At 36.9% G+C, this 23426-nt stretch overlaps 1 protein-coding gene across 13 annotated transcripts in view; it reads right to left on the minus strand.

The window, feature by feature from the left end:
* Positions 1 to 481: 481 nt before the first annotated feature.
* The window catches only part of KATNAL1 (katanin catalytic subunit A1 like 1), a 79611-nt gene continuing 56666 nt past the window's right edge, over positions 482 to 23426 (minus strand). For 4 of the 13 annotated variants that reach the window (XM_070577903.1, XM_008517438.2, XM_070577905.1 and 1 more), the window contains exons 10-12: positions 10903 to 11029; positions 9159 to 9368; positions 482 to 663 (exon numbers count right to left, since the gene is read on the minus strand). In XM_070577903.1, coding sequence (XP_070434004.1) covers positions 9170 to 9368; positions 10903 to 11029 — 326 coding nt within the window. In that variant the 3' untranslated portion in view covers positions 482 to 663; positions 9159 to 9169. Of the gene's footprint in view, positions 664 to 1011; positions 1120 to 3541; positions 6760 to 8272; positions 9369 to 10902; positions 11030 to 23426 lie in introns of those variants that run through there. The other 9 variants (XR_011527751.1, XR_544480.2, XR_011527752.1 and 6 more) reach the window with 3 other exon arrangements.

A 23426-nucleotide genomic window follows, 5' to 3' on the forward strand; every position in this document is an offset into this window, starting at 1 on the left:
AGGACTAAACTCAGCTCTGGGGTAGTGCTTCAAACACGGACACTGAACCCTGGGCCAAGTACACTGGGGCTGCTCTCCTAGTAACTGACGGAGACCATGCATACAGCTAATGACTCTGGAGCTGCCATCCGGGGGGCAGACCGCTGTCAGGAAGCTTACTAACAAAAATGACTGACAGCGCTCTAGGTCACTGAAGTTGGTGGTCTAAATGTAATTCATAAAAACTCTTGGAATGATAGGCTCATTTCATAAAGCCTTCCATGAAAAACAAGTAGGTATATATTTACACTCTGATAATAATAAATGGCAGCAATATTCCCAAATTCATTTTAATCTCATAACACAAGAGCCACTATTTTTTCCTGTCATTATAAATGTAAATACTGTAACAGAATATATCACAGCAGTCTGCCTAAAAGTCTGGTTAAAAAAAGCATACAGGAAAGGGAAGGTAAAAGACAGATTAATAACCTCAGAAAAATGGGTGAATGTAACATATTTATTTCAAGAATTGAGTTTGCATTTAACATTGTTGAAAGTAATCTTGGAACATGGCAAAGGAATAGGTTCTACAACTAAACTGACCTAGGTTCCATTCTTTCTTCCATTTCTTAGTAGCCAAATAACTAGAGCAAGTCTTTCTATAAAGCTCAGTTTCCTCTCCTGCAAAAAGAGAATAGCAGTAAATACATTTTAGAACTAGCGTATGAATTCAATAAAACAATAAAAGTATCTAGCACATAGTAAACACTATAAATGTTAGTTCCAATCCTATGGTGTCAATTTATCCTCCATTTCATATTCTTAACATCAACTTGGGTGACTACTCTGTATTGGTATCATGCTTCAGAGGCTTAAAGATCCTTAATAAATGTTTGGTCATCTGGCTTGTCTGCTTTGCACGTTATCTGCAGCCTTCTTCAAGATCAGATATAGATAGAAGTCTTATTTCCCAGTTCAGAATGTGATCTTGAACACGTATGTTAAAATCCCCCTGGGTTCATCCTTCACCTGTAAGATGAGGGGACTGGACCACACCATTTGCTCCCAGTTTCAGGTCTCAAGGCCCTCGGTCACTGCTGAGCCTCTCCAAATTTACAGGGAAGGTCCCAAGAAGACCTTAGAACAATTAAAATTAGAGAAGAGTTGGCCATAAAACTTTTCTGTTCAGAAAGAAGACAGAAAGTAGCCACTGAACATGTGTCCTCCCCCTCGATCCCTTTTCCCACTGTTCGGGGTAGAAGGAGCAATGGCTGTAAGGACTGGAGGAACCCCAGGTGAATCCCCAGGGGTGTCCGGGACAGATGCAGCTGCCTGTGGCAACATCCAGTCAGGGAGCGAGGAAGGCACATTGGCACCAGCCTCAGGGATCTGAGCCTCAGTGGATGGAATCAGTCAGTGAGACTTGAGCCCACCCTGCCTTTCCGTGTTTCCATTTGAAAGGCAGCAGCTGGCGCTAGCCAGGCAACGCCTTTATCTTCCCTCATAGTTTCCAGCTAAATTCCTGGCTTCTCTGGGCAAACATCCCGACGCTCAAGTATGTTCTGCCGTATGAGCCCATCGCCATGTCACATCACTAGGCAGCACTGGGCATATGCACTGGAGAAAGTAGAAAGGATTGAAGGGAGAGGGGGAGGCTCTAGCCGTAAATATTTCCTATTTTTGTCCCACTTACCTCTTTTCCTTTATATCCTTTAATAGATCAAATCCTCATTAATGGTCACAGCAAGAAAAAAAGAGTGGAGCCATGGAATTAAACTGTTGCTAGGGGCCTTCTAGCTATAAGTATTACACAACTACACGACAACACAATCATGCATAAACATCTTCTTCACACTTGTCTACCTGGAACACTTCTGGGAACCAAAGATAGTGCTAAAAAGGCCACAGATGGCCTAGAGAAATGACATAAAGCACTAAAGATCACAGAGGAGACTGCCCCACCACTTCCTTATCCCCAAACGGCTGTACTCCTAATTCACTCATAATTCTAACAAGCCTAACAACTGTTTCGCTAGGTTCACTGAAGACTAGAGGTGGGAAATCGGAAGAGGAATAAAGGTTGACAGCCTGATAACAGACAAGTAAAAAAGGCTATAAAGGCAAAATCAAAACTCACATAGGGACAGGCAGAAAACCACTGCTACCCCACCACTAGCTGCATATCATAAGGACAACTCTGAATCACAAAGAAAGGGTTAAGTTCAAATTCTCTATTTTACAAAGCCAGACAACAAGTATGATACATGTTAGCAAGGTTTCAATAAAAAACAATTTAAAAACAGATAAGCATATGAAAAGATGCTCAACATCATGTCTTTAGAGAACTGGAAATTAGAACAGCAATGAGATACCACTACACATCTATTAGAATGGCAAAATCAGAACAGTGACAACACCAAATGCTGGTGAGGATGTGGAGCAGCAGGAACTCATTCATTCCTGGTGGGAATGCAAAATGGTACAGCCACTTCAGAAGACAATTTGGCAATTTCTTACAAAATTAAACACACTCTCACCATACCTTCCAGCAATCGCACTCCTAGGTATTTACTCAAGTGACGTGAAAACTTACATCCACACAAAAACCTGTACATGAATGTTCATAGCAGTTTTATTCATAATTACCAAAACTTGGAAGGAACCAAGATGTCCTTCAATAGGTGAATCGATAAACAAACTGGCACATCTATGTAATGGAATATTATCCCATGATAAAAAGAAATGAACCACTAAGCGACAAAAAAGACATGGAGGAACCTTAAATGCATACTGCTAAGTGAAAAAGTCAGTCTAAAAAGGCTACATACTGTATGATTTTAACAATGTGACATTCTGGAAAAGACAAACTACAGAGACAATAAAAAGATTGGTTGTTGGCAGAGGAAAGATGAACAGGCAGGACAGAGGATGTTCAGGGCGGGAAAACTATTCTGTATGATTCTGTAATGGTGGATACACGACATTATGCTTTTGTCAAAACCCACTGAACTGTACAATACAGAGTGAACCTTAATGTAAACTATGAACTTTAGCAATAATAATGTATCAACATGGATTAAATTATAACAAAAATACCACACTAAAGCAAGATATAAAAGGGGAAACTACGGGGAGGAGGTAGGAAGTATATGAGAACTCTCTTTGCTGTTTAATTTTTCTGTAAACCTAAGACTGCTCAAAAAAATAAAGTCTATGAATTAAAAAAATAGCTTTGGAGGATTCATAAAATAAGACACAGTCATCTGGAAAATTCACCATATGGAACATCCATTTTGCAAGGGTGACACACAAATAAGACAAGTATATTTATTAAACCAGTTGGAATTAATTGAAAAGCCACTCTTATCTTACTTGCATCAACCTTGAACTTATTAGTACAATGCATGGCAAACACAAAATGTCAGGTTTACCACGTGATTTTATAAGAACTAAAACTCTGGGAAAAGTCATTCCTTCCTGGTGAGGGGTTTGTTATTCCCACTGGTGGCAATAAGTGGACCAGTGACTATAGATCAAATATGAACCACAAAGAAAACACTGACAAGCAACACTATAAATTTATTACCAAACTACAACCTATGTACAAACACAACTAAGCTCATGAGACTGGCAAAGTAGCAGCACAAAATGTAGGCAAAAGCACATTTAATAAATACAATTTAGAAACGTCTTTTTCTTTAAATTAGGTTCAAAATACTGGGAGACAGACAATGAAACAAAAAACTTAACGACACCCTTACAAACCATGGTAAGCTGTAGTGATCTCGCTGGACATGTCCACACAACGCTAACTGAAGGAGACGCCCTGCTGCTCTGCCATATGAGCAGACAGGTGTCCGTTTCTGTATGCTGTCAGTAAGTACTCAGGTTCTTAGAGAACGGACACAGGAACTGCTAGGGTCCAAGGCTTTTCATGTTGTCACATTAATTTGTCTTTATGAAGCTATGAGAAAATAGGAGGACGTGTGTTGTGTTTCAAACTCCTCCTTGAAATGAAATACATCCAAATAATGAAGATAGCCATAACAAAGAGAGAAAAAGAATTCAGACATTTCACAGAGGCTTAATTTGGAATATATGGCTTTGCCAGAGGAAGAAAGACAAATGTTTTAAATTAAAATTTCAGGATTAAAAAAAATTAACTAGAGTAAGGCAAGAGGAGAGAGAAGGAACTGCTTAAACAAACAAACCTGCATAGATGATGAACCGAATTTAAACATGGTTTCAATTCATTCCTACCTAAAACTAAACCTGGTTAACTGAGGTAGACTCTGGAAATAACATGTGCAAAGATTCAGGTTTTCCAAGGGCAAGATTTAGTCATTTCAGAGACAGTAAAACAGAAGTACATTATATAGTTTTGAACATAAAATCAAATGGAAGCCCTTTTATAGGAGGAAAACCTCTATATTAATTCCCTATTTGCTGTGTGAAATTTCCAAAGAGGGGCCGGCCCCGTGGCTGAGTCATTAAGTCCGCGCGCTCCGCTGCGGCGGCCCAGGCTTTCACTGGTTCAGATCCTGGGCGCGGACATGGCACCGCCCACATGCCACAACTAGAAGGACCTACAACTAAAATATACAACTATGTACTGTGGGGATTTGGGGAGAGAAAGCAGGAAAAAGAAAAAAAAGAAGATTGGCAACAGTTGTTAGCTCAGGTGCCAATCTTTAAAAAAAAAATAATTTCCAAATGTTCAAAAACCTGTACACTCCTGGTGACCAAGCAGTATCCAGGTTATTTATATACATATACAAAATAAGGTCAATCAAGAAATGAGAAAGGTAAAATAAAAAGAATAAATTTTATGACATTACAGTCTTGTGTCACATAATGATGTTGCGGTCAACAAGGGACCACATATACAACGGTGGTCCCATAAGATTAGTACCATATCGCCTAGGTGTGTAGTAGGCTATACCATCTAGGTTTGTGTAAGTACTTCTATGATGTTCGCACAAGAACGAAACTGTCTAACACTGTATTTCTCAGAACTTATCCCTGTCTTAGGTGATATATGACTCTACCTTAATATTTTTCCTGTTTTTATTAACAAGTCACCAGGAAATGTAGAAATACCATTAAAGCCGAAGGCTGTCCAGAGTTAAAAAATCTAACAAAAATTCAAAGAATTATTGTTAATTTCTGAATGTGTAAAAACATATTATCTTAGGGATTTTATTTCTAAAATACTCATACAGTTTCCATATTAAGAAACAATACTAAAAGTAAATGTCCTTAAAAAATTAAATAAATAAATATGAAAAGCTTAACTTAGTATAAATAAGTAAACATAGTGTTATAACAGCATTTTTAGTTTTTTCCACAAAAATAATTGGTGGAGTCGAGAATAAAACATTTGGGGTTTAAATATTTTTATCCCCTTAACATGCCCTCCAACTGTAATTCCTACTCTTTTCTATTGTGACAGATTCTTAGAGTCACGTAAATATTACATGCATCACAAATTAATTGGTATGTAAAAAATATTATACAATCAAAACAGTTAAGGAACAGTAGGTACAAAAAAAGGTTAAAAAAATAATTACTATTGTTTCCTCATACAAGTTAAGGTGGCCCTTTCTTGGAAAAGGCCAACAAATACCCTTAACATTTTATGCCTGTCATATAGGATATGTCCTAAGATGATTTATCATTAATAAGAAGCGTGGGAATCTACCATTATGCAAAAAAGACAATAATCCAGACAATACTGAAGGAGCCAAAGCCCACACCACATGAAACACCTGCCTAAGTCCTTCACTTCTCTCAGGCTGGGGTGGGGGAAAGTGAAATATATCTATGTCAACTAGTTACTGTTTTGTGATTCTCATCATGGATTTGACAGTGTCTATTTCCAAGGAAGGAATTCAAACAAACTCAAGCCGTTCAAAACCTAGAGTATCAATAATTTTATGTTCAATAGAGTCAGGCTACAGGGAGCAAAGTGAAAGCGTGACAATTATATTGTAAATTTGGGCTGTATACACATATTTTTTTCTGGTGTTTGTTAATAGCAGATTCACCAGATACTTGCTCACTTTTTAGTAATTAGTGATTTCAGCCTATTTTTTGACAGTCAAATATCACATCATAAAAATGGCCATTTCAGGAGCTCAAAGGAAGCCCCTAGTTACACAGTTGGACCACAACATGTTTCCTCTTCCAAGCTGTCTTGGTAGTTTTGGAGGCAGAGTTCCGAGTCCAAATGACGTTTTGGTCATTCTGGAATACCTATGCTGCTACTGACTAGAAGATGCAGACTGTGACGCCATCGTCTATTTTCTACTTGGATTACTAGAAGGTTTCAGTCTACGCTAGAGGGCCATTTGTCTGGTACATTTCATCAATATTAATTTCCTTTAAAAAATAAAGGAACTATGAGAGTAAAATGTTTACAATAAACATGTAGCTGGGAAACAGAAATGGTTCATGAAAATAGTTAGACCTATAACAGTTATATTGTTCAAACAAATGGGTATTGGTTCTAATTTTAAAACAGATTTAAAGAGAGAAAAACTTTTATGTATCATCTTTCCAAAGCACACACAGATTACTGTCCCTCTCTGTTTATGATATGAACTCGTTTCATCAGTTGGAGTTAAGACGCTGTACACTGTAATTACACAAAGTGCCCAGTCGGAACTGCACTGCCTAGTCCGACTCTGTAAGCCACAGAGCTCCCACGGGAGGGTGGTGCACACAGTAGGCAACCAACGCAAGTCTGCTGAATGAAGGAACCCTCTGATCAAATATCTGCAAGACAGAATGGTACAAAACTTAGTCCTAACATCACTGTGTTGCAGAACCCAAAACACTCATGTTTTCAGATGAATTAAAGGAACCAAATCTTTCTAATTTGATAACACAACATCAAAAAATAAAACAAAGCAAACTACAACAATTCTTTCATTCTGCGTAAGGCAACACACTGTCTTGCAATAAAAACAATGTACATACAACGGACAGTAACAGTTGGACAGAACACCAGAGGGACCTCCTCAAGAGCCTTTAAGGAGTTTAAGATATACAAAGCACTATCTACTGACAGAGCAAAATGAGAAACAACAGAAACAAAATAGCACACTTAACATCGTAAAGATAAGCTTCTAGGAAGCCTGAGTAACTCCAAATACTGCTTAACTGATCATTTTTAAAAATCATAAATACCATGTTATCCATGAAGAATTCAGGAAAAAAAAACCCCAAAAGGCATGCCAAAACAAATAACACAAAACCTGGAAAAATGGTCTAACTAATCAACTAAAATACACAAACAAGTTTTAGCAATAAAACACTAATGTTTTAATGATTGCTCCTAAGACTTCAGGAAAAAAACAGGTTACTGGATGGCAATAGTTTGCAAGATTATCTTAGTGGGATTATTTATTTCTTTATTTAAAAAGTTCATGAATAAAAGGAAACTTCAATTTCTAAGATGAATTAATTCAACTGAAATAAAATCACGATGCCTTCTGATTTTAACTCTTATAATCTATGCCTCAGAGGAAAGGGGGGTAATTTATAGCATTAGATAAACAATGAAGTTTAAAGGCAGACTTAAGTTATCTGAAAACTACATAGTTCTTAGTGAAAAAAAATCTCTTAAGCAAGATACTAAGAGTTTTTAAGTATCTAAAAAGTTGTATTATTTTTAGTTTTAAACCAGTAGGTGCTGTCAAAAATTGGAAATTCAGGATATCATCAATACAAATTTTAAAAAGCTTGACCATTAAAGCACAGGTTGCCCAATTAAAATACGATAAATGTAATTTTTAAAAACTAACACCAAACTACAACCATGCATCGCTTAACAATGGGGATACACTCTGAGAAATGTGTCATTAGGCAATTTTGTCGTTGTGCGAACATGATAGAGCGCACTTACACAAACCTAGATGTGTGTAGTCTACTTCACATCTAGGCTGTATGGTACCAATCTTAAGGGACCAACGTTTTATACGCAGTCTGTCGTCGACTGAAACGTCGCTACGTGGCGCATGCCTGTACTCTACTTGCAATTAGACATGTGCCATCTACCTTTTCTGGCCTCTTTCTATTGTGTAATTCTTGCTAAACTGAATGAGCATGTCAGGTTTCTATCCTAATCTTACTGTGTGTACAAGTTCTCAACCTAGGCAAGGAACAATTTTAACATTTTCAAATAAACATCGTCCACTATGTACGATGTTATTTTCTTAAACAAGCTGTCTGGAAAACTACAAAGATTTTGTTTTGTATGTTTTGCATTAGCCATAAGAGAGTGGACTTGTTTAGAATACCAAAGTATTTATTTAGAATACAAAAGGCAAATTCAGCAAAACGCAAACAATGTTGGAGCTGAGAAAAATAAAGGGTTTATGTGTTTGAACATATTGAAAGAAAAGTGAAAACAAACTTAGAAGTCTAGAATGAAGAAGTGCATCTTCTGCGGTCATAATACACTTCCCACTCTTCTGATATGAAATATAAAAAGTACCGGCAAAAAATAATAAAGAACAGAGAAACAACCTGGCAAAACGATTCAAAAACCACAAAACATGAGGATATTCCCCCATAAAGCTTAATAAGTGATTAAATAGCTAAAAGAAGAAATGGTGGGGAAGACAGGGTAAAACTCCAGACTACATAGATAGACTCTAATAGTCATAGGTGAATTCTAAAGGTTTAACTAGCAAATTCATTATTTAATCCAAAACTGTCATTCTTAACAACAAATAAGGAATTTGACACAAACCCAGTTTTGGTGTTGAAAGTCAGCATATACAGGTCCCTCATGTTCAGAGCAAAGAATAGAAAAAAACAAAAAACAACAAATGGGAGAGAAATAGAGGTCCTTCTAAATCTTCTGTAAACAAGTTCCTACCACAGCATGCTGATCTCTTTCTGCAGCCCCCCTGACGCCCTGGTCTGGGCGTGCAATACCAATGCATGAGCACGTGGAATACCAGCACAAAGCCAGGGGACGGAGACTATCAGGCTCTCTACGTAAGCTTTTCTTATTTCTCAACTACATTTATATTCTTTGTGGTTTTAGGGGTTTTTTTTTTCCTTTACGTGAAAATCTCTCCAACGAAAAGTTCCAAACCTATTTTTTTTTTTTAATTGCAGGAATTCTTCACATTTTATAAACAAAAATACCAGAAATGAAAGACCTGTCAGAAATTCAAGCAGATCCAAATTCAACCATCCATTTTTCATACTTCTCCAAGTCTGCGGCAGAGACAGACTTAGCAATTTTCTTAAGAGCCAATTCGAAGTCTCCTCTGGTCACAGGCATCTGAAGCTCCTCTTTAGAAAGCGCACGGATCTCTTCTGGACTTAAGCCATTGATTCGCCGTCTCATTGCCATTAAAGAGGCATCCCTAAAAATACACCAAAATCAGTGAATACTCACTGTGGCAAATATTTTAAACACTTTCAATTGTAACCAAGTTAAAAGAAAACATTCAAAAGATCATTTTATATAATTTTATGATGCTGCTCAGAATTTTCTACTTCAGAGATATCCTGAAAGTTCAGAAAAGGTTAAAACAGCAAGCAAAGGACTTAAACATAAAATGTATTGTTAATGAATCCTAAAAGTCTAGGTTGTGCTCAGATAGTACTGAATTTTCAGTGTAATTTTCAGTACATTCAGATAAATTGAATTTTCTTCCCCACTGTTGCTTTCAAAGACAGCCAAGAAGCTTAGGAAAATGAAGTAGAATTTTGAAATACTGAATTGCACACTTGAAAATGCGTATATGGCTAATGTTAAGATAATTCAAATCTTATCCTGGTTTGTCTACAACCTAATTAGAGGAAGTAAAGCCAGGAAGCTGTCTCTCTGGAACATGAATATATCTACATATAGGATGTGGAATTCCCTACATGGAGTATTTGTGGGCAACTAAAGAGATAAAATCTGACTTCTCCAGATCCTATTTTCAGTCCCATTCTGATCACTTGCAAATAATTAAGAAGGTTTGGAAGAAATGGACAATTACTGCTCACAAAAAAGCTTATAGGAAGCCAAGCCAACCAAAACTTCAAATTTTTATATACTTTACTATAGTGATAGTGGAAACTTGTGTGAGCTTATTGAGTGCCACCCAACTTAGATGCACACAGAAAAAATACTAGCAGAAAAAGTGAAAAATACAGATGTTATAATTTTAAAGAAAGCCTACTGATGTCAATTTAAGTACACTTAGGGAAGTAACTAGAAGAGGGGCTGGCCCCGTGGCCGAGTGGTTAAGTTCACGCGCTCCGCTGCAGGCGCCCCAGTGTTTCATTGGTTCGAATCCTGGGTGAGGACATGGCACTGCTCATCAAACCACGCTGAGGCAGCATCCCACATGCCACAACTAGAAGGGCCCACAACGAAGAATACACAACTATGTACTGGTGCGCTTTGGGGAGAAAAAGGAAAAAAAAAAAAAGAACTAGAAGAAAAAAATCCTCTTCATTGAGTGATGTGAAATGTCTAAAAATTATGATGTCACTAAATTGAAAGAGAAATTTTAATATATATCTTTCACAGCTCAAATTGATCAAGTTTGTTCATCTGCATGTGGTAAAATGCCAACCAAAACTAAATGATGATATTTTATGTTGATGCAGCTAGGCTCCAATTTAGGGCTAAATTAAACTTCAGTTGTCAAAGTCACTAGTACCAAGTTAGATACAATAATTTCTTAAAAATCAAAGGACAGAAAAGGTGACTGTATTCTTACGTAATTATTCAATCAAACAAGGACCAATGAAGTTATGCAAAAAAAAGACAAAGGGGAAATCATTTCAAGGCAACAGGCAGCTGCTTTCATGTCAAGGGCTAATAACTACACTGACTTTAAGACCAGTCCTCCTGCCAAACCTATAACTAATGTGTAAGGTCACAGATCATTAAAAAAATACCTGCAAACATTAGTTATATCAGCACCAGAATAGCCCTCAATCTTCTCTGCTATATCTTCCAGTTGAATATCAGGGTCCACTTCAACCTCACGAAGATTGATCTTCAGAAGCTCAGTTCTTCCTTTTGCTATTAGAAGAGTTTTTTGTTACTGTTAGATGTTTTATTTTACAAGTCATTTTGATGAGAAATCACATATTAACATTCAGGAAAAGAAAGAGACACTAACGCAAAGAAGAATCAATAACTGTGAGTCCACGAGTTTCATCAATTCATTGCATGACTCATGGAATCATTTAACTTCCTAAGTGCCCTGGCTGCAATAACCAAAAACTGAAACAAAACTCAGAGTTTTCCTTATAGATTGGGAAGATACTTGCTGTGAGAACAAAGGGTCTGAGATCCTTTATGAAAAATAAAAACATTAGCATGCAAGCACCAGAAATGCTTTTAGTAGAAAAATATTTAGCCTAGTTTTATAAAACTAGATTGCATGAAGCGTAACTCTGATGAATTACTATGCTCACCTTTTGGTACGATATAGGAAAAGATTTCCATAACTCTAATCAGTAGTTTAAAAAAAAACTCAGTTTTCTTTTTCTGCAAATCAACAATTGGCACAAAACATTTATTAATGTATTTTTTTACTTCGAGAGCCAGCCTACAGACATTTGCTGTTCCAGTATGATTGAAATGTGTATTGAGTAAGCGCAAGCAAACTACAGCATGTTTTAAAAAGACAATCGCACTTGCTGTTTTACTATCAGTTTTAGTGGTACATCTCCTTAACACAGCATACCAAGATAATGCAAAATTAGCATGGATCTGGTTCTCTACTATCCTGACATACAAAATGAAACATAATTTTCCCCAACTTTTATTTCGAAAAAATTTAAAACTACAAGTCAAAAACAAAGAATCAATGAACACCTATTTACCTTTCATGTGGATTCACCAATAGTCAACATTCTGCCATTATCACTCCTTTCGCATCTCCTCTCCTCCCCCCCAACACTTTTTTGAATTGAGAGCTAGCTGTCGGCACCAAAACACTTCACCTTAAATTCTTCTGCATGTATCTCCTAAGAACAAACGTATCCATACAATTATCAAACTTATCAGGAAATTTAACATTGGTACATGAGTATCATCTAATACACAATCCAGACTAAAATGTCCCCATTTGTCCCAGGTCTTCATAACTTTCTTAAAAACTATCACATGATACATTTAGTTATCAGATCTCTTTAGTCTAATCTAAAACAGGCCCCCAGTATTTGTTTGTTTGTTTTGTCTTTCATGACATTGACAATTCTCCCCCAAATGATCTTATAGAGTCAAGTCATTCCAATAAAGATCCCAATAGGTCTGTTGCAGAACCCAACAAGTAGATACTAAAATGTTTATGAAAATGGAAAGAACCAAGAAGAATCAAGACACTCGGGAAGAACAGGAGCAGGCTAGCAGGAACTGCTCTATCAGATTCCAAGACTTATTACAAAGCAATAGGATTCAAATCAGTGTAATACTTCTGCAGAGATAGACAAACAGATCCGTGATACAGAAAAGGAGCCTAGAAGCAGATCAAAGCATATACTATGGACATCTGACTTATGACACAGTGGGGGAAAGGAGTGTCTTTTCAATAAATGATGCCAGAACAACTGACTATCTACGGGGGGAAAAATGAAATTGGGTCCTACCTCATGCCATACAGTTGTCATGCTGTGGTGGTGGCTCATATAGAAGAACTAGAAGGACTTACAATTAGGGTATACAACCATGCACTGGGGCTTTGGGGAGAAGGAAAAACAAAAAAGAGCAAGATTGGCAACAGATGTTAGCACAGGGCGAATCTTTCCCTGTCAAAAAAAAAAAATAGACTACAAAGGAAAAGACTGATAAACTGATCACACTAAAATTACGAACTCCTAGTCATCAAAAGAGACAGTAAATACAGTGAAAACACTAAGTTACAGAGTTTGAAAAGCTATATTCAACATATATAAGTAACAAAGGACTTATATCCAGAGTATTTAAAGAACTCCTATAAATCATTAAGGAAAAGTCAGACCACTTAATAGAAAACTGGGCAAAAGACTTGAACAGATATATCACAAAACCCAAATGCCCAATAAATAAAGGAGAAGATGTTCAAATTCTTCAATAATAAAAAAACACAAATTAAACCACAATGAGATAGCACTTCACACAAGAGACTGGTATAAATTAAAAAGTCTGGCAATATCAGGTGCTGGGAAAATGTGAAACAAGAAGAACTCTCATACACTGCTGGTAGGAATGTAAATTGGAACAATCACTTTGGAAGACAGATTGGATTTATTTATTGATGTTCCAGCTATGCAACAGGACCTGGCAATTCACTCCAGGATGGAAAGCTCCCTCCCAGCCTAAAGAAGCTTAGGGATTTCCACCATTATACATGTGTGAGAATGTTCATAGCAGCATTGTTCATAATAGCCTAAAACTGGAAACAATCAAAATATCCATCAAATAATATGAAAGACAATTATGGTATAATCACATAAGGCATGTTATGGGCTGAATTGTGTTCACTGCTAACTTCTTATGTTTAAGTCCTAACCTCCAATATTTCAGAATGTGACTGTATTTGGAGACAGGGCCTTTAAAGATGGTAATTACGGTAAAATGAGGTCATATGAGTGGGCTCTAATCCAGTATGACTAGCATCTTTAGAAGAACAGGAGATTAGGACATAGACACACACGGGGGAAGACCACATAAAGACACTGGAAGAAAACGGCCATCTACAAGTCAAGGAAAAAGGCCCCAGAATGAAACCAATCCTGCTAACACCTTGATCTTGGACTTCCAGCCTCCAGAACTGTGAGAAAATAAATTTCTGTTGTGTAAGCCCCCCAGCCTGTGGTACTTTGTTATGGCAGCCCTTGTAAACTAATACAACAGAATACCACACAGCAACAAAAAGGAACTGCATCTACATGTCACAATATGGGTGAGTCTTAAAAATGTATTGAGCAAAAAGCAGCAAGATATAAATGAACACAGTCAGTGTGATTTCATTTATGTAAAGTTTAAAAGGAGGTAAAACCGTTTGGGGATACATTAGTAGGTAATAAAATTATAAGGAAAAACAATAAATTATTTCCATAAAAGGAATAACAGTGATTACCACTAGGGGGCAGGAAGGGAGCTATGCTAGGGAAGGAACATACTGGAGAGCTTCTGAGGTCTGATAATGCTCCATTTCTTGTCCTAGAAGGTGGTTATATTGTTGTTTGCTTTGCCAATTATTGGATCAATTGAACATTTTAATACATGTTTCTGTATCTGAGTTACATTTCTCTCTCTCTCTCTCTCTCTCTCTCACACACACACACACACACACGCACACACACACACATTCCTGAAGTAAGACAAAGCAAAGCAACACAAAGAGCAGCCACAATGGAAAGAGAAGGAAGCAGGCTTTATCTGGCATTGTCAGAAAAAAAGAAAAGGTGTGACTACGAAACCTTTACCTCCAGAAGTCCTTAATCTCAGGAGCTCCCTGTCCTTGACCATCCCCAGCCAACAGGCCCACAGTTCACAGGGGTACACCACAGGTGGTATATGGCCAAAGAAGTGCTCTCAGGTGGTCAGCCAAAGGGGTGTGGAAAGAAAGAGGGAAGGGGAGGAAGATCCTAGGTTTGCTGTTACAGAAGGTGGCTATGCTCCTGATGCCCCAGTAAGAACTCTGAATTTAACATAAGAGCATCCTTTCATAGTGCTCCACACGCAGCAGGTGAACGTTAGTGAAGGAGTATCTCTTTGCTCTTTTAGCCCCAATGTTAGAATACCACTGTATTTGTAAATCAAATGTTTTACTGTGGCCTGCCCTAAGAACTTAAACACCAAGCTTAACATAAGGTACTCTCCCACAGAAACAAAGTTCCAGACAGCCAACTTAAACGAACTTTGGAGCACAGACCTGTTCATTCATGAGGGCCTGGTGATACTGAAGCTGAGTAGAAAGCATCTTCCTTTTCCCTAGTAACCATGATTTGGTGAAAATTAACTTTTAATACTGGTTGTATCAGTGATTTCTTAGAAGAGACTATGTAGGATTTATCAGCTCTATAAAACTAAATTTACAATATTTAATAACCTTATGAAAGGATTTAACGAGGGGTTAATGTGTTAATAATAGTATAAAGATCTGCGAATGCTACATAACCAAGTTAAGACACATTCTAAATTTAAATAAACACTGTTAGAAGGATCATACACTTCTTGTAATACCAATTCTTCCTGAGCATACTGGGCAGTCAAGGGCAGTGGACAGAGCATGTGCTCTGGGGTCAGACTGTCCAGGCTCACATCCCTGTTCTGCCACACTGGGTAGCATACCTAACCTCTCAGTGCCTCAGTTTCCTCGTAAGTGAAGTAAAGATAAGAAGAGAATCTACCTCATAAAGCTGGTGTGAGGGTTAAATGAGTTAATACATGTAAAGTCTGGTCCACGGTCAGCACTCAATACATGTCCATTGTTCTATCACCACCACCATCAGTCAATCAACAAAGAGGATTAGAGGCAGACAAAGAAAACCTAGATATCTTCTACTACCGAACATCTGGGAGATAGATAAGACAGATGAAACACTCAGGAAAGTAAGTCCACACAAGGGAGACAGGCCAGAGCAAAGAAGACTTCATAGAATTGGTATGCTTTAATGTCAACTTTGAAAAATCACTAACATTGAAACAGGAGGAAAGAGATGGAACAATCTGGGAAATGGGAACACCATAAATAATGACATGGAAGTAGGAAAAAGCAAGTGTATATCAGAGTGAAAAAAAAAAGGTTAAGTGGAAAAGTACAACAGAGCACCAAGAGATGCAAATAGGCACAAATAGGATAGATAAGGTGTGAACTTGCAATTTAAAAAAAGGACTCTGACAATGATGTGATAGGAAATTAAAGTCTAAGAGACTTTATGATGCCTTGGTGGTTTAGGGAGTTTAGTCTAAAAAGCAAAATACAATTAAGTGAAGAGGCTGGAGAAAGGAGTTCACTAGGCTGAGCAGGTCGTTGCTGCCATAATTTAGATGCATAAAGAAGAGACTTAGTGTAAGGCTAAGCTGCGCCTGTGCCTGTCATTGCCTGTTGTTGAACATGGCAGACTGTATTTACAAGATGGCTGCAAGAGTCTCTCTCATCCCACACGTGCTTCGACAATGTGGCTGTGCCACTCTCCCACCCAGAGCTGGTCTAATTCCCCTCCTCTTGAAAATGGGTGGGCTTGTAAATGCTTCAACCCAGAGTACAGCAGAAGTGACACTACATGACCTCCAAGGCTAGCTTATAAACAGCAATGCACCTTCCATCTTTTCCAGTGGAGCCCTGAGCTACCGTGTAAAAAATGTGACTACCCTGAGACCACCATGCCTGAAGAAGCCCAGGCCACATGGAATGGCCACAGGTAACACAGAGGTGCTCAAGAAAGACAACCCAAGCTGAGGCCCCAGGCCTCAACCCCCAGGTATGTGAGCAGACACTCCAGACGATCTCAGGCTCCAGATGCAGAGTCACCCCCAGTCTCTGATTCCCAGTTGAGACCCCAGGCATCACAGAACAGACACAAGCCATCCCTGTGGTACCCTATCTGAATTGCTGATCCACAGAATCTGTGAGCAAAAGAAGATTGTTTGGAGTGGCTTGTTAAACAGCAAGAGTAACTGATACACTGACTTTCTTTGCCATCAAGTTCTAATTGCCTCTCAGTCTTAAGGAAATTTGCATATTTCTTTATGTAAATTACATAATTTATAATATGCCTTTTTGGGTGGCTTTTCCTGTTTTATCTATTTTCATTCTTGCCTTTTCCAACTACAAGTTTCTTTTCATGTTGATTTTGTTCATAAAATGTCCTTCAATTTTTTACTTTAATATAATCCATAATTTTCCATTAATTTTACTCTGGATTTCCAAATCATTCTTTCATGTGTCTCCCATCTTTCCAAATTGTCTTCATTGTTCTGCCTCTTCCAGACCCTTCTATCCTACAGATGCGCGAGCCATGACAGCTATTCATTTTCAAGCAACCAGGCCTTTGTTCTGTCTTTCTCTATGGAAATTCAGTGAAAATGCAACTTCCTCCAGGAAGTCTGCCCTAAGCACGTCAGTCAGAATTTATTATTCCTTATTCTCCATTCCAAATGTAGTCTGGAGAACTCCAGTATCACACGTTCTGTAGTTTTCACTGCAGTTAGGTTAGTGTATGCCCACCTTCTAACCACACAGTGAGTTCTCTAAGGCCAAGGATTGTATGTTATTTACCTTTATATTCCCACAGTACCTAATAAATATCTTTCAGATAGCAAAGAGTCAAAAACCACCTGTTGAATTCATTAATAAAGATGAAAGAAAAAGTTAGAAAAAGTGGCATTCTAATTATGATTATTTGTTTGGGAGCCCTCTAAGAGAAAGCAATTTCTCAAGTTCTATGGTCATAAGGTACACACCTTCAGACTAGTAATGAGCAAAGGGACCATCCAAAAACGATTACCTAAAACGGACACAACCTTTTCATAAAGGAAAACAAGTTTAGAAGAAAGTCCTTTAGTCAGCCAAATCTATTTTCTTCTCCAATACTTCAAAGAAAGCTAAATTCCCACCTTTGTACCACAAAGCATGCCTTTCCCTCAACACCTAGGCTTTCCAGCAATTTATAAAATTGCTGTCATTAACTCTTTTTCCAATTGCATTTTTTTCTCCCTATTATAGTGAATTAAAGTTCAAAGTAAAAAAGTTTAAATGACATCAGTTTAAGTAGTAAAACTTTTCTTCCCCCATCAGTATTAATTTTTTATTTATAATCATGGTATATGGTAGTAAAATTAAAATATTTCATATAAATATAGTAGATATCACACACATTTTTTGTTTAGAAAGCAAGGAAAAAGAGAAAAAGGGGAAAAAGAGGAAGGGAAAAAGCTTATTAAATCAGAAGTGATAACAAACCATTCACATCTCAAATCTTCAAGTAGCTAACACAGCAGTGAGCCAGGTAGGAAGGAGCTGCCTCTGGAGGTGTAATATTCCAGGACAGCTTATACGTGCTAAATTGAATCACTTCCACTATTGCTTTCAATAAGCTTACTATTTTGTAAGCTCAATCAGTAAATTAAGCACTGTTTTAAGAAAAAGAAAACTGTTCTTTTTAAGTAATGAGATTATTAGAATTAATAAAATACACAGTAGTAGCCAGGAAAGACAATACAAAATGGAATCTGAGAGAAATCTACCAATTAATTATAGGATACAGCCTTGAGATCTAGTCACAAAAGTGAGTAATGAATATGCTACAAAAATTAAGCTTCAAAACTCACAGACGAGGCTTCCACTTCCGGTCATTATGAAAAAATTCGTACCAGACTTGTCCTTCTATGGTAAACAACTTTAAAACAAAACGTAAGAGGCAACTGTCTTCAGGCATTAGCCAAGAGACAGCAAAGACTGTAAGGTGGCTTTTTCTTATGTTCTGCCAATAATCTGTGTGCCTGTCAGAACAAAACTGCACACTCTTTAAAGGAAAACAACATAATCCAGACTCCCTACAATGTAGAACATACAATAAAAATTACTGGACTTGTGAAGAAACAGAAAAATATGACCCATAATCAAGCAACTTAAAAAGTAGCCAATAGAAACAAATGTTCCAGATGTTAGAATTAGCTGACAAAAACTATAAAGCAGTATATTAATTACCTATTTCTGAATAGCAAATTACACTAAAACTTAGTGGTTTAAAACAACCATTTATTATTCTCACAGTTTCTGTGCATCAGGAATTTTGGGAGCAGCTTAGTTAGAAAGTTCTAGCTTAGGGTCTGTGACAGTTAATTTTATGTATCAACCTGGCTGGGCCACAGTGCCCAGATATTTGGTCAAACATTATTCTAGAAGTTTCTGTGAGGGTGTTTTGAGATGAGATTAATATTTAAATCAGCAGACTCTGAGTAAAGCAGATTACTCTCTGTAATATGGGTGGGCCTCATCTAATCAGTTGAGGACCTGAACAGAGCAAAATACAGCCCTCCCCAGAGCAAGAGGGAATTCTGCCAGCAGAAAGCCTTTGAACTTGAATTGCCTACCCCGTGGATTTTGGCCTTACCAGTCTCCGTAATCGCATGAGCAAATTCATTAAAATATATATACACACATTCTATTGGTTTCATTTCTCTGGAGAATGCTGACTAATACAGGGTCTCTCATAAGGCTGCAGTCAATCTATGGGCCAGGACTACAATCACACAAAGGCAGCTAACTCATGACAGGCAAGCTGGTGCCAGCTGTTGGTGGGAGACTTCAGTTCCTTCCCATGTGAGTTTCTCTACAGGCTGTTTGCCCTTATAGCGTGGTAACTGGATTCCCCAAAAGCAAGTTATCTGAGAGAAGGAGAGCCAGGCAGAAACCATCCTTTTTATGATCTAGCCTCAGAAGTCATATAGCATCATTTCTGCCATATTCTATTCCCCAGAAGCAAATCACTAAGTCCAATCCATTTTCAAGGGGAGGGGAATTAAGCTCCTATTTTTGAAGGGGAAAAGTCTCAAAGAATTAAAGGAAAAAATATACAAAATGAATGTACAGATGAGGAATCCCAGCAAAGCAATGCAAATTATAAAAAATAACCAAATGGAAATGCTAGATTTACAAAATATACCTGAAATAAAAAATTCATTGAACAGGATTAAAAAGAAATTGGCGATGGCAGAAGGAAGTGTCAGTGAACATGAAGATATGTGAATAGAAATTATACAACCTGAAGAACAGAAAGAAAAAAGATTGAAAAAATTTAACAGATTGCCAGTGATCTGTGCAACAATATCAAAGAGTCCAACATATATGCAGGATAAATAAAAAGAAAACCCCACAGAGGTATATCATAGTCAAACTGCTGAAAAACAAAGATAAACAGAATAACTTTAAAACAACCATAGAGGACAACTACTCAAGAAAATGTCAACCTGTTTTCTAGAGTTAAACATATACTACCACATGGCCTACTTATTTCACTCATAGGCATTTATCCAAGAGAAATAAAAGCACACGACCACACAAAGAACTGCACATGAATGCTGATAGCAGCTTTATTCACAATAGTCTCAAACTGGAAATAATCCAAACATCCATCAAGAAGAGAACAGATAACTAATCTGTGGTATGGTTATATAATGGAATTAACGAATCTCAAAATAATTATGCTGCATAAAAGAAGCCAGTCACAAAATAATACATACTATAGATCCTTTTTTATATGAAATTCAAAATAATCTATAGTGACAAAAATCAGATCAGTGGTTGCCTGAGTTGGGCAGTGTTGGGGGGAGAGAAGCATAGGGGCATAAGAAATTTCATGATTAAAGATATGTCCTGTATCTTATTTGTGGGGTGGTTTCATAGCTGTATACAACTGTCAAACCAATCAAATTTTAAATGGATAAAGTTTATTATATATAAATTATTATGCAATAAAGTCAATTTTAAAAAACAATAGCCAGAGGGAAAAAGATACATTATATACAAGATACATTACATACAATGACATGAAGGACAGCTGATGTCACATCAAAACACAATGGAGGCGAGACGATGATAGAATGATATCTCTACAAGTACTGAAAGAAAAAACAAACAGAAAAACCCTCTTCCAACCCAGAATTATTTATCAATGAAAAATATCCTTCAGAAATAAGGGTGAAACAGATACATTTTAGATAACAAAACCTGAATTTGATGTTAGCAGACCTTAACTAGAAGAAATGCAAAAGGAAGCTCTTAAGATAAATTGGAGATGAACCAGAAGTTAAACTTGGACCTTAAAAAAGGAAAACAGTGGGGGCCACCCCAGGGTCAAGTGATTAAGTATGTGTGCTCTGCTTCAGTGGCCCAGGGTTCACCAGTTCAGATCTTGGGCATGGACCTACACACCACTCATCCAGCCATGCTGTGGTGGCATCCCACACAGAAGAACTAGAATGACTTACAACTAGGATATACAACTACATGCTGGGGCTTTGGGGAGGGAAACAAAAAAAAAAAAGGAAGATTGCCAGAGATGTCAGCTCAGAGCCAATCTTCCTCACCAAAAACAAGTACTTTAGTCAACTACCAAAAAAAAGGAAAGTAGAGCAGCAGATGGTAAATATGTGAGTAAACAGAAAAGACTACTTTTTTGCGCTCCTCTTAATTTCTTTAAGTTTAAATTGACAATTTAAACTCCATTATATTGTGGGATTTATAATGTATGAAGATGTAAAAGACATAACAAAACAGCACAAAGGCTGGGAGAGGCAAATAGCTCTTACATTTTACATGAAATGGTACAATATCTCTAAGTTGACTGTAATAAGTTACAGATGCGTATTGTAATCCCTAGAGTAACTGCTAAGAAAAGACAATTAGGTATAGCTAAAAATCCAATAAGGGATTTAAAATGGATAAATAAAAAATAGTCAATTATCAAAAGAAGTTAGGAAGGAGGTACAGAGAAACAATCTTAAAAAAGGGACAAATAGCAAGATGGCAGACCTAAATAGAGCCATATTAATAATTACATTATACTTAAATGGATGAAATACTCCAATTAAAACACAGAGATAAACTGGACAAATAGCAAGACCCAATTACATGATACCTACAAGAACTGCACTGCAAACATAAAGACAGAGAGGGTAAAAATCAAAGGAAGAAAGCAGATCCATCATGCAAACAGTAAGCAAAAGAAAGATGGGGAGGCTATATTAATGTCAAATTAAATATCAAATCAAAGGGTATAACCAGAGGTAGAGAGACATTTCATAATGGTAGAATGACCAAGAAGACAATTGTTTATGTACACCTAATGAGAGAACTTCAAAATACATGAAGCAAAAATTGACAGAATTAAAGCAAAAATGACACAAATTCACAATCATAGTTGAAGAGTTTAACAACCCACTCTCAGTAATTGATAGAAAAACCAGAGTAAGAAATCAGTAGAGAATCTAGAAGATTTTAACAATACTATCACATCAACTTGATCTGACACTTATAGAATATTATAATCAACAGGTACAGAATGAAACATTCACCAAGATAGATTATATGCTGAATCATAAAATAAATCTCAACAAAATTCAAAAACCGACATCTTATATAGTAGTTCTTGACTATAATGGAATTAAACTAAAAACCAACAGCAACAAGATACCTAGAAAATCCTCAAATATTTGGATACTAAGTCACACATGTCTAAATAACCCAAGGATCAAGGAAAGAAAGAAAAAGGAAAACTAGAGACTATTTCTAAATGAATAGTAAATACAATACAGCAAAATTTGTGAGATGAAGCCAAAGAAGTACTTAAAGAGAAATTTACAGCTTTAAATGTTTATATTAAAATAAAAAGAAAGGTTTAAAATCAATAGTCTAAGTTTCTAACTTCAGGAAAAGAAGAGAAAATAAAACAACATATAAGGGAAAAATAATAAAAATAAGAGAAAAAATCAATGAAATAGGAAACAGAAAATTAACAAAGCAAAAAGTTAGTTATTTGAAAAGATTAATAAAATTGATAAATCTCCAGCAAGAATGATCAAGAACAATACAGATAAAACACAAATTACCAATTTTAGGAATGAAAATTGAGCCTTTACTATAGATCCTACACACAATAAAAGGAAAATAAGGTGTATGGATTTGTATTATGTTCACTTCAGCAAAGCTGGAATTTCACCTCCCAGAATTCTTTCACTACATGGTTCTGGGTTAGTATGGACCACATGAGTCATTACGGGTGAGATTTGAAAGGCAGAAATGAATTAACTCAGAAAGCTGGTTCAGGGCATGAGGTGTATTTGCAGCCCATGCATACTGTCACTTGTCTGCTGGCTCACTTTGTTAGTGAGGGGCAACACCTGAACTCCAACTCTTTCCAGATCCTGCCAGATTTCCTCTTTGAGCTTTTTTGACTCCTGAGCCAGGTGTATATTTGGTACTTATATTTGTTGGTCACAAACAGTGCTAGCTTCTTCTATAGGACACCCCAACCATCAAAATTGGAAGTCTCAGGGGAAATGAGAGCCCAACATGGGTTCCAGCACATCCCCACAGGTTACAGTTTGTCCTTGTTTCCACCACTTCATCTTTTCTATCTGACTGCTTTCCCTGCTGAGTTCAGGCTCCAGAAGCAGACATGAAATCAACAGCTTCACACAAACCATTTAGTGAGCTTCCACATTTCTATTAGGTCAAATCCCAATAAATTAGACAACTTAAAGGAAATGGATAAATTCTTTGAAAAACACAAGCTATTAAAGCTTACTCAAGAAAAAATAGATAACCTGAGTAGACGGCACTATATCTATTTTTTTTAATAATTAAAAAAAAATTACAACAAAGGTGCCAAAGAAATTTAATGGAAAAACAGAAAACTCCTTTTAACAAGTGGTGCTAAAACAATTCAACATACGTATGAAAAAAATCAAACTCAACCCC

Source organism: Equus przewalskii, chromosome 16 (genome assembly GCF_037783145.1).
Source record: "Equus przewalskii isolate Varuska chromosome 16, EquPr2, whole genome shotgun sequence".
Classification (NCBI taxonomy): Eukaryota; Metazoa; Chordata; class Mammalia; order Perissodactyla; family Equidae; genus Equus; species Equus przewalskii.